An 18981-nucleotide genomic window follows, 5' to 3' on the forward strand; every position below is an offset into this window, starting at 1 on the left:
GAAAACATAAAACTTTGCAATTTTTGTGTGTTGTGGGAAAATAATGCGCTAAATTTGATGCATTTACTAGATAAATAACTTAGAGTGATGTGAAACTATATCACGGCAGTAAATAACAGTCAATTTATGGGTAACATTTTGCGTTTTCCATCACCTTTTGACAATCCCTATACCCTATTCAAATGATTTTTTTTTCGAACTTGTTATTTTCTAGTTTTTATAAGCGCTCTATATAAATATTAGTTCTAGCTGTTAACCTTTCTTAGAACTCGAAGATAAAAGAAAGAAAATTTTGTTCGAAAATAAACATACTGTAACGAATTTAGTGAAATTTCGCTTATTCGAAACCTTCTGCTAACGTTCGAGTCACTAAACTGTTGAATAAATAACTCCAATATTCAATAATTCAAAATGGTCTTTATTAAACTACTTTGAGAGTACTTCACAATAACTCTTACTTCACAACTAATTGCGTGTTTAAATCAAACTGTTTACTGACTACTCAGCTTGTGCTGCTTTTATACTCTCTGTTGCCTTGTCCGCATATTTCTCCAAATGTCTAGACGCTTCTCCTTCTAGAATCTACTACTTGGTTACCAGCTATATGCATGTGTATTTGTAGTTTATAGCCTCTCGCATAGCCATATGCGTGTGTATATGTGAGTACTACTTCGGCTGATGATTACACGTGTTTGCGGGTATTTCTCCGTTGCCTTGTATGTACATACAAATGTATGTAAATGATGATTGATTTGTTTACAAACCAAGAGTGGTAGCTTGCTTTATTGTTGTTGTACCATTATTTAATAACCGCTTAGTGATGTGAGTATCACTTAGTGATACTAATATTCGTCACAATACTAATATTTCGAAAATCTAAATTTATAAAACAGATATACGAAGTTCAATTTCGTAAATTCTATTTTTTATTAACGCCGAAGCCTGTGAAGTCCTTCATCAAATTGTTGTTTCGCGTAGTTCAAAAACGAAACTTAAATTGAGGAAAAAGAAATGAAAGAGAAAATGGCTTGTAACATAAACAAATTTTGGATTATTCTAAACACATACTAAAAAAAAATTTATTTTAACTCGATTTAATGGTCGAATTTAGTCCTCGTAAAATTAGAAAAAAAATGATAGTCTATTTTGTACTTATTAAGACAAATTTACCAGGAAAAAAATTTAAAATCCAGAAAAAAAAATTTTTCGAAATCAAAGTAAATCGAAAACTATCAATGCTTGACCAGTTTTTTATTTCGAATAAAAAGCGTTTTGAACAAGTTGAAATGGAAGTAAAATAGCATACATACAAATAATTTCGACTTTTCACAAAAATACTTGTTTTTCGTTGACAACAATAAAAGCATTTTGTTGCAATCAAAAATTTTGTTTTAAATGCAAATGAGCTCGGCAATTTGAATGCACTTTTGAATATCACATTTTTCGTATATAATTTTGTTCTTTAATTAAACCAAATTTAAAACAAATAAAATGCTAAAAAATCGAAGTAAATTCCGAGCATCTATATCATCCTCTGATAACAAAGTCAAAGTTTTGGAAACAAATTTTACCGCTGTGGAAGTGGAAGCATTGAAGTCATGTTGGCGACTTATTGAACCGAAAATAGAGAAGATTTAGGAGGAATTAACAGTGGAGTATAAAAAAACTATAGTTAAATTTGATTCGCTGAATTATATGTATATGTAATTATTTTTTTTTTGTTTTCCAGTATGTATTCTAAAAATCACGAGTGGGTTGACCTCTTTCGTTATGATGGTCAAATTGATAGTTACATATTAGTCTATCATACTCTATGGTTGTTGAACATTACAAGGCCATCATTAAATCGAATCTTGAAACAAGTTATACAATCGCTAAAATACTTGAACATATACTGCAAGGGAAATGGTTTCGATCAATACCAATACATTTTTTAGAGGTGAGGAAAAATTTACGGTCATTTTCGGAATCTATTATAGAAATGTATCAAACCCATTAACGTAACTTGTGTTGGCTTTCCGATATTTTATAAAGTTTATTAAATCATCGTTTGTTTGCTTTCGGTAACTCAAATTAATGACTCATCGTATCAATTCAATAGAATCTCTTCATAAGCAGATAAGCTGTAAAATCGCCTTTTCTTAATTTACAAAGCTTAGGACCTTTGGGATCATATAAGCGATTATTCGGTATTGAATTGCGGTATCAAAACAACGACTACGATGTTACGTTTAGAGGATATTGACGACAATTTGTGAGTAATCGCACCTGTTGGATGGGGCGAAGCACTGATACAACAACAACAATAACAACAATAACAACAACAACATGTTATGTATACGCATCGGCACCTATTTTTCAGGTGGAACGGATATTTCAGGCTTTAATTGGTTTTTAATAAAACAATTTGCCTATTTGCTAAAAGAAAAATCAATTTCAAAATAAGAAGTGGAATCATCTTAATATATAAAAAACACGTTTCACAACTTTTTTGGGCGCGATAGACTCCTAAACTACTGAACCGATTTTGAATTTGTTTTGCACCCCGTGTGTAGTTTGATCTAACTTGAGAGATAGGATAGGTTATAGCTCAGTTTATAGTCGCAATATTATTTTATTGCAGTTTTTTTTATTTGTTTATACGTAATAATAAAATGTTACGTATACGCAGTGGCACTCATATTTTCAGGTGGTGCGGATATACTTCCGTGTAATTGCTTGGTGTTTAATTAAACAACCTGCTTATCAAATCAAAATGTAATATCAAAAATATTATAGGGAATGATATCAAGTATAGCACATCACCAGGTCCGCCGAGAGGGTGGGGCGGGTTCCTGAGGGGCCCGCGATTTAGAGGTACTATGACATTTTTTTTAATTCAGGAGAGTCTTTAGTTGTTCCATGTGCAATTGTTAAGCCGAATTTCAAAAGCAACGAAAATCTGCATTTCGTATTAATATTATAGTGAAGAGAGATAGGCCGAAACGTGGACCAGAGTACCCCTAGAATGTGTTTATAGAATATGGATAACAAAAGAAAGCTGTTGATGAGTGCTTTAGTACAGAGTAATATATTATCCAGAGACGGACTGGGACTGGGATTAGGACTAGGACTGGGACTGAGACTCGGAGTGGGACTGGGACTAGAATAAAATACATACCAACCTGTGGGACAGGCAATAAGGGATGCAGAAGAATGAGAAGAAATTGAGAGAAGAGAAGAGAGGAGAAGGAGATTGAGAAAGAGATAGAATGAGACGAAGATGGAGATAGATGAAGCGAGAAAAACGGAGGGAGGAGTGAATAAAAGGATTAGGAAAAAGTGAAGGGGGGGGGGGGAGGGCAGAGTCAGACGGAAAAAGCTTATTAAAATGTATGCAGATAGGCCAAACTTAGGGCAGGACAACGTCTGCCGGGCCTTCTAGTATACATATGTAATACTTTCGTATTGCTTGTACAGACAGGGTACACTCACAAACAACAGAATTGCGAGCATATTGATATAGCAATATGGGAGTGTTTCATATATGAGTGCATAGTTGTTAAGGAATGCAATCACGCCGGAATGTAATGCATGCATTTCCATTCCTGGACTAAGACTTTTGGATTGCAGCCTTTATTCCGTTTTTGGAGTAACGAACACATTTTTTTAGTCATTATTACATATTGCCAGTCCGGATTAATTATTCCTTTTTGCATTCCTTATGTGGAATAAAAAAGGAATATTTAGTTCAGAATGCAAAAATGAATAATGAATTGTCTATTCATTATTTCGGACCACCCCTGCTAAATAATGATTACTAATGATAATGATTACCCGTTTAATTGATTATATTCTTTAAAAGTCATTTAATAATTACTTGCCATTATTTTCTATTTTTAATGATTACTATCGAATTGACTAAAAAATAATCAAAAGAAATTATGATTTTTCCGATTATTGAAAAAAATCAAAAGTAATAAAATTATATTATTATTTTTTTTTTAATAATTTTCCGCTTTGTTGTAAGAAAAATTCTCGTTTGTTGCATGCACGGGATAATTTTAACATACAAGTACATTTTAGGATGCAATAGTAAATAGTAAGCGCATGCAACATATAGGGCTAATGGTAAATGAGCGGATTCACCAGAAAGCAAGAATAATACAAAAAAATAAAAAATCCTTTTTTGATTACTTTTCATAATTTTTTTTTTGAAATTTTTCAATAATCAGCAAAATCAAGATTTTTTTGACTTTTTCTAATGGTAATCAATTAGTAATTGATTTTTTCGGAAAATAATTTAAATAATCATTTGCCATTATGCATATAATTAATTGATTATTTATGCTAATTCAAATTTAACAAGTCTGTTCCGGACTAACAAAAAAAAAAAAAAAAACAATTCTCTGGGACTGCAATCAAAGGAAAAATTATTCCAAATGGAATTCATTCCTTAACAAGTCTGTACGAGTGGAATAAACAAAATGTTACACTTGCTTCGAAATGTTATTCCATTAGAAACTTAATACTAACTTGACCTCAATAAAAAATACGAAAATTATAAACGAAATTCATAAAATATTCGCCAAAAGTGTTACAAAAATATCATCCCGGTCGAATTTTACGAACTTTTCGTAAAATGTTAGAAAACAGCATCTATGATGGATTCCATGTTAGAGCTAAAGCATTCGCCCTCTGACTGTTCATGCACATTTTCTCAAGTATTATATACATACATATTTTTGCAAATAATGAATTTTAGTCTATACTCCACTATGTTCGAGACGCGGTGCTCGCAGAACTTCACAATCATTTATCACATTGGCCTTTAATAAAGTTAATAAAACAATTTTGAGCCTTTCAAGGATTGATCGAAGAAATACATTAACGATCGAAATGTATAAGAAGAAATAATGAAGGAAAATTATTAAATGTTAAAAAACTAAATTCTTATTTTTAATTCTAAATGTTACAGTATATATGTAGTTTTGACCATCGTTCCCCGCCTTCATACATTTATAAATTATAAATTTGATTCAGCTCGAATTTATAACCAACAGGCATGTACGGAAATTCACTTTCGAGTGAAATTTAGTACTGAGCCTTTATAAATTTGTCAAATACAGCAAACGAACTGGCGTGAAAATGAAATGCAGCACATGCCTCTATATTCCAACCAGAACTGTTAAATAATGATGTTGTTGTTGTTGTAGCAGTGTTAAATAATGATTGCTAATAGTAATGATTAGTCGTGCCATAGATTATTTTCTCTGAACGCCATTTAATGATTACTTGCCATTATTTTCTATTTTTAATGATACTTTTCAATTGATTAAAAAAAATCACGATTTTTTCGATTACACAAGTTTACAAATTCAGGTAAACTTTTGGATCTGAGCAGATAAGAACGATTCATAACTATATTTGATATGCTGAACTCGAATCTGGATTCAGTTTTTTAAGATTGATTCTAGTTTCCGATTTCTCGCATGATAGCACCATTGTGCTGTTATAGCAGCTTTCAAATAGTAAAATAATATAAGTGAATAGAGCAAATAAAAACGCATAGACAGTGTTGCAAAGTTGATTCAAAGTGTTTTTGTTACGTTTGTGGTTGTTATATGATTAAAAAAAGGGGCAAAATAATAACAAATGCGCTCAAAGATGCGTATCTGCACTACTTTGGTTCAGAGTAGCAGACACTCATAAGTCATGGATACCGAAATTTATTTGTAACGCATGCAAAACAAAGCGTTATAAGTGGTCATCGGGAGAACGTGAGTACTTTTCCTTTTCAATGCCAGCGCCCTGGAGAGAACCTAAAAACCATGTAGCTGATTGCTACTTTTGTTTGATGAAAATTACGGGTACTAATGCAAAAAACTAAAAAAAATATATATATCCTGATGTATCATCAGTATCCAAGCCAGTTCCACTTACTGCTAATGTTTCATTGCCAGTTTGTCCAAGTATGAGTGGAAACGTCCTGGAAACTTTAACTCTATCACCCCGAGCAGTGAAAGCGACTTTGGCACCGACACATTTAATTTCGCAAGATGAACTAAGCGATTTGATTCGTGATTTGAATTTGTCCAAACAAAAAGCAGAGTTGCTAGCATCACGGTTGCAGCAATGGAAATATCTAGAATCTCGAACGCAAGTTACTGTATACAGCATCAGAAATCAGGCACTTTGACCGTTCTTCAAAAAAGAAGACAACATAAGTTTCTGTAACTATATTAATGGTTTATTTAATGAATGTCGTTTATTCATTGATGGTTCCAAATACAGCCTAAAAGCTGCTCTTCTCCACAATTGAAATAACAAACCATCTATTCCGATTGCTCATGCAGAACAAACGAAGGAATGCTACGAAACAATGCGGAAGATCCTGTGCTTCTTCAAATACAATGACCATAAATGGAAAATATGTGGTGATCTAAAGGTTTAAACATTAATTCCAATTAAATCGAAAACACTAATTTTTTATATTATTTCAACAGGACATTGGTATCTTAACTGGGATGCAATCTGGATTCACTAAATTTTGTTGTTTTTTATGCTTGTGGGATAGCCGCGCAACGGAACATTATTATGTGAGACAAAAATGGCAAAGTCGTACTCAATATGAGCCTGGACAGCAAAACGTCTCCGCTGAACCACTTGTAAATCCACAAGACATTTTCCTGCCACCTCTTCACATTAAACTAGGCCTTATAAAGAGCTTCGTCAAAGCATTAAACCGTGAAGGACCGGCTTTTCAGTACTTAGTCAAGTTGTTTCCTAAATTGTCATATGCAAAAGTCAAAGAAGGAATATTTGTCGGACCTGATATTAGAAAATTTATGTCTGATAAAAAATTTACAAAATGTTTAACGTCCGATGAAGCAGCCGCATGGGGATCTTTTCAAAATATCGTTCACCACTTTCTTGGTAATCACAAATTATTAGCGATATGTTGGAAAATTATCGAAGTATTGGAGCTAGAATGTCTCTAAATATGCATTTTCTGCATTCCCATCTCGATTTTTTTTTCCGAAAACTTGGGTGATACGAGCGACGAACATGGAGAGCGGCTACACCAAGATCTAGCCAATATTGAAAGATGATACCAAGGATTTTGGGATGAAAGCATGCTGAGCGACTACTGTTGGACTATAATACGCGAAACAGATACCAAGCAATACAAAATGCATAGTTCTACAAATCTTCATTCCTGATATGTTACTTTTAAGTTAATAAAATGAATATATTTGACAAAAATCTTTAAAAATGAATTTATTGACTGCATTAAAAACTAGAATCAATCTTAAAAAACGGAATGAAGAATCGGATTCAGCGTCATAAATTGTCTTAAAAACCACTTTTAGTTGCCTAGATCCAAAACCATGTATACTTGTGTTATTGAAAAAAATCAAAAATAATCAAAAGTAATCAAAAATCAAAAAAAAAAAAAACAATTAAAAATAATCAAACGTAATTGATTACTTTTGATTATTTTTTATTTTTTTTTTATTTTTTTCAATAATCGGAAAAAATCATGATTTTTTTTTTAATTTTTTTCTTATGGTAATCAATTAGTAATTGCTTTTTTAAGAAAACAATTGAAATAATCATTGGCCATTAAAATAGGCATCTAATTAATTGATTACTAATGCTAATTCAAATTTAACAGGCCTGATTCCAACTTATGTGAGAACTCTGAGGCCAAATTGTGTAGATTGATTGGAAATAAATTTATTCGAACCTATTTTGTGTTTTCATTTTGAAACTATTTTTTCGCTATAGAAGTTCAGAAACTGAGAATTAATTTTTCATACTTTTCGGAAAATATACCTCTTTTCGTAACATTTCAGCATCAATGGCACTTACAAAAGTACAAAAATCGGAAAAAATGGGACGTGGAAGCAATTAAGAACTCTGTTATCATTACCGAATAACTCGAACGGGCTTTTCGAACTTCATTTCATCGCCAGCGAGTGGCTCTATAATCCTTCCGTTCACATGTCAACCTATAACGTATTTTATTATTATTACTAGACCTGGAAGCACTGCGATGTTAGTGCAGATCTATTGTGTATGACCTTTCAGCCTAATACATCAGGCTTTTGAAGTATCTAAGTAACTCTTCAGGCTTTTTACTCTATATCACATAGGGATTAAGGGTCACACCACTTAGATGTGAGTCTCTGCCTAGCCAGAGCGACGCATTCACAGATAATATGAACCGGCGTTTCATCCTCCAGCCCACAGAAAGGATAAATTTGAGTATCGGATAGATTTAACTTTCTTAGGTGATATCGTAGACCACAGTGTCCCGTATAGTACCCAGTGAGTGTTCTTAGGCGTTCCCTGCTTAGAATAATGAGTTTGGCTGATACTTTCGTTGTCGGAAGTATAAACGGTTTGGCCTGTCTTTGCCCTGGGCAGTCAATCCAGTGACGTTGATTGTAAGTCCACGAAAGGGCTCTCGGCCATAGAATGCTGCTATAGCACCCTGCTTTGCTGGTAATCTGCATGTCCATTACCTTCATGTCCCTGACATTACCTTCATCCTAACAAAACCTTGTTTTTGACTCTCAGATCAGCAGTCATCCACTAGCTTAGATGTATATGTGTAGGATAGCAAGGCGCGCAGGGCGCCTGGCTGTCCGACATAATGTAGATGCTCTTCGATGTTGAGCCTTTCCTCAGATATTCTCTACCACAGACTTCTATTGCATGGATTTCTACCTGAAATATGGTGGAGTAGCATCCCATTGGTATCGATTTCTTGAAGTTCGGCCCCTAGATGCCAGCTCCCGTTCTTCCTCCATCGAATTGCGATCCATCCGTGAACCAGACCTCGTGAGTCGGTTATTATAGGGACTCCCTGTTTCCCAGTGGGTCCTGTCCACAATGGACACTTCAAAGTTCCGTGAGATTCTGAGCTTAGGGAACATTACGTCACGCAGTTGTAATGTGGGATTTCCTATGCATTTTCTTATTACTTTCATATACCCTATCATGTTTCCTGACTTCAACTCCGAAATATTTGGAAGTCTTAGCGTAAGACGACTCGCCATTCAATTTGACTCACCAATTTTAAGCGTCGCGAATACTAACAGGGGTACGCTTCCGCACTCTTCAGCCTGAAAACCATTGATGTGGATATACTAGTGGTGTAATGGCTGGTATTAGTGTGGTTTGGTGAAAAGTTTCTCAGTCAAACTGTATCTACCCTGTAGATCCCGTTCGAAATCGGCATAAAATATGTAGGTCCCATCCCGCCAATTTGTAGGAAAAATTAAAATAGAGCACGACGCAAGTTGGAAGCGAAGTTCGACCTAAATTTTTAAGATCATTTGATCACCAGAGGTGTCATGAAATCTTTTCGAAGCATATTCAAGTTTGATGTTACTTGCCTTGGGACCTGCTTCTGGGACCTCCGATTGAGCAGCACACTATTGCCATACCGAGACGCCCACCTCCACCAAACACTAAAGCCGAAAAAACAATAAATCACTGTTCGGAATCTTAGACTCAGACAAAGGTGCTACTAAGGGATGCTCGAAGCCGCCTCCAACGTCAATGATCATAATTATGATCCCTAGGTTGGTAGGCTCTATCTACGTCGATTAACAGGTCTACCATTTTCATAGAATTCCGGAATCGAAGGGTTTCGACAGAATATATAATACACATATAATCTTGTCCTTAAAACTCATCTGCTAAGTACAGACTCTCATTTCAAGGAAAATCGTCCAAGCTGGGCCATGCCCGCCAAACAAACGGAGCATTTCCCAAAAGGGGAACTTCAACCTTTGCTATTCCCTAACAGCTTTTGAAGATAATAATAAGTTGGAATTAAGATAATAAGTCTAAAATTCTAAAACTTAGAAGCTACTAAAATAAAGAAACCTTGCACAGAAAGTCACACGAAAGGACTTAAAAAAACATGATAGACACGTATTATTATATTTTATTATTCTGTTTTCATATTTATTTTGTTGCCGTCGGGGGAAGGCATAAGGCATATATTTCATTAAAGTGGACAGGATATTAGAATCTTTATAGAAACTTCGGAGATGAGTAAGTAGTATGATATTGAATATATTGCATAGCAGACAAACAAATCTTGAATTCTATCTTTCCAGATACGTACGACTCTGTACACATTGGTCATATGACAAACCCCATAATTTTTCCGAAAGTTTTGCGAAAATTTGTTAGCAAACCCGATACGGATGAATTGGGCTTAACATGCACTGATAGAAAAGCTTTACAAAATGCTTGGTCGATAATTAAGAAGAATCAACGGCGTGCAGCTCTCGGCACTTATGTGGAGTACGTGGGATGGCATAGAATCTTCTTATATAAAACTTAATACCTCATACCTTTATGTCCTTGCAGTTTCTTCACTGAGCACGAGTATGTTTATGAAAAATTTAGATTTGGAAGCAAGCTGATGAGTCAGACTGCTGCAGTTCATCAGAAAAATGTGTTTAATGTTTTCCAATTAGTTTTTGAGCAATTGGATGATTCACGATTTGTCAGATCACTGATAAAAGATTTAGCGGCTAAGCATCGAGTTGTTAACGTAACGGGTGACCAGTGGCAGGTGAGTTGGTGTTAGAAATAGTTTTTGAATACTGTTGTTTACAGATGTCCAATACACGCCACCTATCCCTGGCGCCAACTGGCAGTTCCAAGGCAGTTTATGACTTTTTTCACCTGTCCCTGCCAGCTCGGTGCCGGTCTCCTCCGTCCTCTGTTTCGAAATATGGGTGACGATTGAAATACTTTTTTGGTCGGAGCATTTTCGTCCACTCGCATTCGAAGATGAGAGACGAAAGTGATTTTTGTTCGTCTGTAGAGGGTTTTGGTTTTAATTTGCCTACTCCGCCCGAAGTAGCACTTGTTGGCAGGATTTATACCTAGGAGTCTTTTTAACAGCTATGCTCTACTGGAGGCTTAACACAGAGCACAGAGTCAAATGAGCCTGCGGGGATATGTATGCAAAGGAATGCTAGGTAAAAAGTGGGGTCTGAGGCCAGACCTCATGGCATGGATGTATAAGGCAGTTATTCGACCAATTCTGGCATACGGGGCACTCTTATGGTGGAATGCGATAGAAGTGAAATACATAACTAACATGCTAGGGAAAGTTCAGCGATATGCCTGCGGCGCGATCACGGGGGCAATAAGATCGTCCCCTCGGAAGCTTTAAACGTGATATGCTGCGTGATATGATATGCAATGTTCCACCGGTAGATCTCTTTATCAAGGAAACGGCATCTCAATGGGCCCTAAGGCTTCGGGAGTTGGGTATTTGGACGGAGCGTACATACGGGCACAGCCATATCCTGCTGAATATTAATGACTCCTGGAACTTATCAAAAATGGACTACATATGTCCAAGGACAGTCTTCGACACAAACTACACAATTCTCTTCCCCACAAGGAAGGATTGGAAAGACGGGTGGATCACTCAGAAATTCGACATCTCGGTTTTCACTTGCGGAGTGGGAGCGGGAGTATTTGCGACTGTCCCGCCCACGTCCTTATGTATCCAGCTTCCCGACTCGGCAAGCGTGTTTCAAGCTGAGATTTTCGCTATCCAAGAGGTGTGTAAAGCGTTAATGAATATCAATGGTAACGGTAACAGGGCAGCCATTTTCTCCGATAGCCAGGCGGCTCTTGGGGCCCTCGGGTCAGAGACGATATCATCAAACCAGGTTGGGCAGTGTAGGGAGAGCGGCATGATTCTGGCGAGTCGGCAGATCGTTACCCTGATAGGGGTGTCGGGGCATCGAAACATACAGGGTAACGAGATGGCGGATGAGCTGGCACGGCGTGGAGGGGCTCTTGATGTCTCAGGAGCGAAGGAGGCCATTTCACCCCTGGCGCTCATCAAGATCGCATCTCCCAGCACTGGTTGAGCGAGGCCAACAATAGGTGGAATCGGTTGCGATCCTGTAGAGTTTCCAAGAGCATGTGGCCACTGTATAACGAAAAATGATCTATAGCTGTCCTTAAGACGAACAGAAGGGATATATCCAGAGTAGTTGCAGTTGCATTGGATAATTGGGGTACATGCGGCACAGATGGGACTGGAACACAATACCTCCTGTCGCATCTGCAAGCGTCCGGAGGCGGAGGAAACGGTTGAGCATCTGCTGTGCGAATGCCCATCACACTGTCGAAGCAGAATAAAGTTTCTTGAAAGCCGGGAGAGCTTCTCAAATTTATAAACTACAAGGGATGGACATACTGGAACGGATTTCCCTGAGGCGCTTAAAAATGTTTATTAGTCTTCTTACAACACCCTTTCACTGGCTAACTCACGGCGCATGAGCGCTAATTGGAGTCAGTTGGGACTCGCCACTCCAACCAACCAAACAACCAGCACTTGTTGGCAGGAGTTATTCCGCTTGATCTTTGAGCTTACATTGTTTTCGCTGTTAATGCCTGTTTCCTGCAAGACGAAGTCCTTGACAGTCTCGCATTTACATCCATCTACAGTGACACGGCTCCAAGGCATTAATGATTTGATTGATGGCAAAAATTCATCGTCTTGTTCTCCTTTCCTATACATCAACCGCTTAAACATTTAGGAAGAGTGGGCGATGCTACGCCCCCTGTTAGGATGTGCAAAATTTGCTATCTCCGTAATTATTTGTATTAGGAAGAGCACTTGGAACAGAAGTAGGAAATGGAATATGGACAGCAATGAAAAAAGAAAAAAATGAAGTACATACAAACTGATAGGAAAGGAAATAGGAAAAGAAGAGGGAGTATGAAATGAATAGGCAGAGTAAGAGAAAATAAAATAGAAACAAGGAAGTAAGAACGAGTGGAAGATAAATAAGCAGACTAGGTGGATGGGAAAGAAAGATGAAGGTAGAAAAGAAGAGGAAATATGTGAGGAAAGTAGTGGTAGATGAAGCTACAGCTGAAGTGTGAGGGGGGAGGGGGGCAATAAAGACTGAAATAAAATATTTCTAATCTGGCAGGGACATTTTCGGACGGGACAATGTTTACCGGAATTGATAGTAGCTTTACACTCTAAAAAATTAATGTTTCACCTTTAAGAAAACTTTCATATTTATATGCTTCTCTTTCTACTTCTTAATTAGCTTTATAGAACCGAAATGAAAAAATATTTTCTTAAGGTATTGGATAAAGAATCTTCACCTACGTTTGTAAATGCCTTGAACAAACTTATGGACTTTGTATGCAGAGCAAACGATGTGGAGGAATTAGAAGAGTAATACTGAAACATGGATAGTGAATATGCACATATGTTTTTATTATATTTAAGATGAGGACATATATAAATAAGCAAGGATATAGGATGAAAAAAAAATTATAAAAATTGCAAAGTTTTTATATGCTATGTTAAGGTGCGTATGTACATATGTATGCATGGATGCAAGTTTAAGAAATATGTACTTATGTATATACAATTGTATATGGATATATAAATAAATATGTACTTATTATATAACGGAATAAATTACTTTTGCATAACGTGTAAGAATTTTTTTCGGAAGCTGATATGATCGCGATTCAGGACGCATGATGGTTGGAGCCATGGTGTTAGTTTTGTGGTGCGAAGGAGACTTCTCCGGTAACTACTGTCATTCTTGGCTGTGGACGAGTGTCTCGCCGCGATCAATATCAAGTCGATGTATTTCAAGATAACATTTACTTGCACCCATGAGCCAATAGATGATACGGTCGACGTGGATAGGAAGTTATTTTATGAGAAACTTGAAAATAACAATGACTAACTCTGCCATGCCATCAAAATCAGGTTTTGCGACTTCTAAGTCAGAGGAAGCAAGAAAGGGTCTTTGGGCTGCAAAAATATCGGTTTGAAAAGAAATGCGATTCGTAAGCTTTCAAATTTCATACATTTTGTTTACAAATACGAAAGAAATTTCTTTTGATTCGACTTACAGAATAAGAGGACGAAAAATTTGAAGAAAAAGACGCTGTCTTGTCATTATAGCGACGCGAAGATAGAAGAGAGGCGCTCACTTGCAATAAAAAAACATGAGACAGAGAGGCGTTAGTGCGAGATGCTAGCTGATAGGAGAACTACCTAAAAGTTCGACTTTTGAAGGTAGGTGGAGTCATAGTGGTGACTTGGTAACAGGCGTTCAGAGTGTTTTTAAGTGCAAGGAGGACTTCTTCTTATTGCTAGAGAGCGCGGGAGATTACGAAGCACATAACTCAATCATTTATTTCAGAATGCACGTTCCGCCACCCGACTAAGACGAAATCAGAATGGGAATATCGCGAATAAAGAATAATAAGACGCTGGATAACGAGTTATTATTTGTTCAAATACGGAGACAATAAGTTCAAATCCGGAGTCGAAGGACGCACTCAAAATCTATGTGTTCTTGTTGTGATGAATATTAGCAACATTAAGGCATACTATCATCTCTAAGCCGATAATAAGCAGTCACTTGTATCTACATAAACAAATCAATCATTATGTCTACACATATGTACATAGAAGAAGCGCAGAGATATGCACCAACACATGTATATATCTGAGATACTCACAAAAGTATGCAATCATCGGTGGAAGCATCACTCACATATACACGCGCATATGGCAATGCGAGAAGCTGTAAACGTGCATCTGTAGTTTATAGCTGGTGAGTTTATCGCTGGTAAACAAGTAGTAAATTATAGAAGAAGAAACGCCTAGAAGTATGCGAACGACACAGAAGAGAGTATAAAAGGAGCAAAAGCTGAGTAAGCAGAATCAGTTTGATTAGAGCACGCTATTGGTTGCGAAGTATAAGTGTTATTGTGAAGTAGTGTAGTAAAGAGCATTTTGCATTATTGAATATTGCAGTTATTTATTCAACAGTTTAGCGATACGAACGTTAGCAGAAGATTTGGAATAAGCGGAATTGATCTAAGTTCGTTACATTGTGATATTTTGAACTGAATAGGCAATTGAAAAGTAAAGTCTTTTACCAGCGAACAAAATTAACACTCTAAAGTCTCACATCATACCTGTTCTGAGGTATGACCTAGATGCATGGACGATGCCGAGGGAGGACGTAATGACTGTAAGAGTATTCGAGATAAAAGTTCTCTGAAAAATTTACGGTACTTTCCTTGATTCCAATGGTGTGTATCTAAGAAGATTTTTTGATGAGCTGTATGGGCTTTACTTCGACATGGACATAAGGCAGGCTTCGCTGGTTAGGTCTTGTTATGAGAATGAAAGAAGATTCGCCGTTTGAGAAAGTATTTCTAAAAGCATCCGTATTTTGGAGCAGTGGAAGCAGAAGACATCCGTTTGGCTGGGAGGTAGGTGAAGGAAGACCTGAATGTCTTTGGTGCTCACAATTGGCGTCAGCGAAACAAAAATAGCTGGCACCCAATTGTGATGATAATGCAGGAACCATGTTTACAGAGAGCGGATATATAGAAAGAATTGCTTTAAGTATTTGAATAACTTTTCGAATGGCCCATTTCCTTTCCGAAGCAATTGCCCAAGTCAGATCGAAAAAACCTTTGACGTTTTTATATGTATATTAGGCCGGGTCGATTTGTGGGGAGGCAAAAAAATCGCCCATTGCTCTGTGCAAATCATATTCTAGGGATCAAAATAAGAAACTTTGCCGAAGGAACCATACCTCTAAAACGAATTCTGATGCCCCCCCCCCCTTTGGGTCGTAGGGGCAAATTTTGAAAAATCCCACTTTGAAATGCCTATGTTTTTTCTTTTTGGATTTTATTTTTCTCTTCAGAAATTTTTTTAGTCAGAACATATGTAAATGAAAAAATGAATTTAACTTAGTAATAGAAAAGAAATTAAAAAAAATTATTAGAAATTAGCATTTCTACGACCCCCTTTTAAAACCAAGGCATCACTGTGATGCATTTGCATGTCGTAAACATAGTTGTGTAGGTTTTTTAATCAACCGTTTTAAAAAATGAAGGTATCACTGTGACACAATTGCAGATCGTAAAATTGCTTGTGTTGTTTTTTTTAAGCCACCACAAGACACAGCAGGTAGAATTGAAATTGCCCCTACCCAAAAGTTCGACCCAAAGGGGGGACATCAGAATTCGTTTTAGAGGTATGGTTCCTTTGGCAAAGTTTCTTATTTTGATCCCTAGAATACGATTTTCACAGAGCAATGAGCGATTTTTAAATCGACCCGCCCTAATGTATATACATATGTGTGTATTTATATTTTATATTTTCTTTATCGCTTCGGGGCGGAGGATTATATTTTTTTATTTTTTTGCACATTGCTTTGTAGGGATTTAGAAAATGGGTAATTGGAAATAAAATCCTCAAATGGGAGAAGTGTCAAATTAAAAAAAAAATGATTTATATTTCCAGGTTCATATATTAAAAGGTCCAGAAAAAAAATACACGCCATATTCCCAAAACCGTTGGACAAATTTGAGAGCAAAGCAGTAGCTGATGAGTTCGGCTTGACGTGCTGTGACAGAAGGACGCTGCAAAATGGTTGGGCTATAATTAAGCAAAGGCAACGAAAAGCAGCTCTCGCAATTTACGTGAAGTATGCGCTTGCGATGAGATCGTGAACTCCATTATCCTATTTTACTTTCCAGTCTCTTTACAGAACACGAACAACTTTATGAAAAGTTTCGTTACAACAACAAGTTGAACATACAAAGCGCTGGAAAACATAAAAAAAATGTACTCAATATTATTCAAATAATTATTGAAAATTTGGATAATGCAAGCTTCGTGAAATCTCTGATAAAGGAAATCGCCTTAAAGCATCGACAAGCTCATGTTACGAGTGACGAATGGCGGGTGAGTAGATGTGGTTGTGTGGCTGCGCTCTATGGGAAGGCTGAGATCAGCAAACTAAGGAACACAACACTTTAAATATGCTCCTTTGAAAAAGAACCTTTCGCTAAAATACAAAATTGAGCAAAGCACTCCCCCAAGGCCCTCTTTTCGGCAGCAATCTGGAAGAACTTAAGAACCTAGGACTTGAATTAAAAACTATATTGTCTCTTTGACTAGCTCATTTGTGATAACACTGAGAAGAGGTAGTGAAATGTAGAATACGAACAAACGTTACACGAAATAATCCTCAACCAATTAAAGCCGATAAGTACTTTATGTATGCGATATTTGCGCCCTAACAACAAATGACAAAGTCTGCTTAGAAGAACTCAGTCATCGTAAAAGTGAGATGACGAAAAGAAGATTGACGAAAGAGTGCTGCGCTGAGGTAGGGCATAACCTTAAATAATGTAATAGCAATCCCATCCTTTGACTAAGACGATATCTCTTAGGCGAATGAGAGAAATTACTTTGAGCAAAGTGTAGTTGGAAAATGATACTGAAAGAGTTTTTGATTCCAAGTTACTATGAAAGAAATACGGTGACCACACCACTTCGAAGACTACAAAGTCCACAAGGTGGGCAGATGTCATACAGCCAATAACATAGGATGTTTCTATGCATATATTTTTAAGCCAAGCTTAAGAGAGGTTTCGTCTTAGTAGATTGAAACAAAGCAGCATTTCTACCAGTAGACTCTGGTGTTAGAGAGGTATGCGATGTCCTAGTTTTGTAGGTTTGCTGGTGCTCTGTTTTCTAAGTCCGAATAAATTTAAGCTATCATTTGCCTTCAAAAGAGAAGAAGTGATGGCATCGTGGTAATTATCTGCATAAGATTATTGGCCTCCCTGACCTAGTAGCCTGCAGCGAAAATCATAGGAATGCTACTATAAGCCGGGAAACAAGTCTCTTGCATGGGACTTAACGAGCAAAACTCTTATAGAGCGCCTATATTCGATCCTAAATTCTTTCGAACGGCCTCTACCGTTGTCGTTAGGTCAGTTTGGAATATATGGGTGGACTAAGAGCCTATAGCATTTATCTCAATCATTTCATGGCAGTCGACGCTATGAACGGTAGCGATCTGGATCTAATACAAGGAATCTTACCCCGAATTTCCGGCTACTTTATTTTGATCAGTGGCCTATGTCGGCGCTAAGAATTTCACATACATTTAGTCATGTACTCATTACTTTAAAATGGGAAAGATTCGGTCTACAAATAGTGGATTATTTTCCTATCGATACTCTTTTCTACTTTTCTCATTCTACTTCGTCTCTTCTTTTCTATCAGCTGTACACAAACGAAGTGAAAAAATTTTTCCTGAAAGCTCTTAATGAATCCTCTTCTCCAAGTTTTGTGTATGCTTTGGATAAACTTATTGCATTTATATCCGCATCAAAAGACGATTAGCTCAGTGGTATCCATGGTAACAATCAATTATACGAGGACCATCGAAATTTAATTCAAACCAAAAAAATTGCAAAGTAAGTACACCTAACAAAGTTGCTCCTTTCATTAAAAAGGGTAGACTGTAGACTCATGACGGGTATTCGGACTCGACTTGATCGTAATAGCAGATGTTGGAAGTGCGAGTAGGAGGAGGAAACGATAGAACAAGTTTTGTGCTCGTACCCTGCGCTTGTCAGATATTAGGAGTAATAAAGCTGTCAGATCTAAATGCAGCAAGTGACATAGTAGGTCCTAGAAAGCTTCTAGTATTTGCCAAGAGGACGGATTTGTTGTGTGGCATAGGTCCTGTTTTATGATGGGGTTTTCAGTTTGGTCAGATGGACTCACTCGGTATATGTGAGGTCCTCACGGACCGGCCACTTCAACCTAACCTAAGTAGTACATATGTATGTCGAAATACATTTGTAAAGCTAAACTTTTATCTTCGAGGTAGGGCCTAATTGGCTCAAAAAACTTATTGACAAAATTAATTCTTTATTTAGTTAGAATTACGTCCTAGTTTAAAAATAGTTATTTAACATGATGGGTTCTAGTCGACCTAAAAGCCTGATCTTAAATTTTTTTTTGTAATAATTATAATTTTTTCTCAATTTAACGATTTTTTTTTAATTATAAGAGAAGAAAGAAAATTAAAGACAACTGCTACAGCTAGTTATACAGCTCCATTTTGAATGCTG

General features: G+C 36.7%; 2 protein-coding genes and 1 pseudogene across 2 annotated transcripts; all 3 read left to right on the top strand.

Moving 5' to 3' along the window:
• Window positions 1-1239: 1239 nt before the first annotated feature.
• On the top strand, window positions 1240-2026 carry LOC137243867 (uncharacterized; annotated as a pseudogene).
• glob3 (globin 3) lies at window positions 1751-13386 on the top strand. Its single transcript, XM_067772082.1, has 5 exons — window positions 1751-1939; window positions 9988-10053; window positions 10119-10308; window positions 10375-10582; window positions 13101-13386. Exons 2-5 carry the CDS (start codon window positions 10050-10052, stop codon window positions 13233-13235), a joined length of 537 nt encoding a protein of 178 aa, XP_067628183.1. The 5' UTR covers window positions 1751-1939; window positions 9988-10049; the 3' UTR covers window positions 13236-13386.
• A 2890-nt stretch (window positions 13387-16276) lies between these two features.
• On the top strand, window positions 16277-18309 carry LOC137240797 (cytoglobin-1-like). Its single transcript, XM_067767550.1, has 4 exons — window positions 16277-16280; window positions 16349-16532; window positions 16585-16792; window positions 18125-18309. The coding sequence occupies exons 1-4, from the start codon at window positions 16277-16279 to the stop codon at window positions 18242-18244; spliced, it is 516 nt and encodes a 171-aa protein (XP_067623651.1). The 3' UTR covers window positions 18245-18309.
• The last annotated feature ends 672 nt before the right edge of the window (window positions 18310-18981 follow it).

The sequence above is a fragment of the Eurosta solidaginis genome, chromosome 1 (genome assembly GCF_040869045.1).
Source record: "Eurosta solidaginis isolate ZX-2024a chromosome 1, ASM4086904v1, whole genome shotgun sequence".
Taxonomy (NCBI): Eukaryota; Metazoa; Arthropoda; class Insecta; order Diptera; family Tephritidae; genus Eurosta; species Eurosta solidaginis.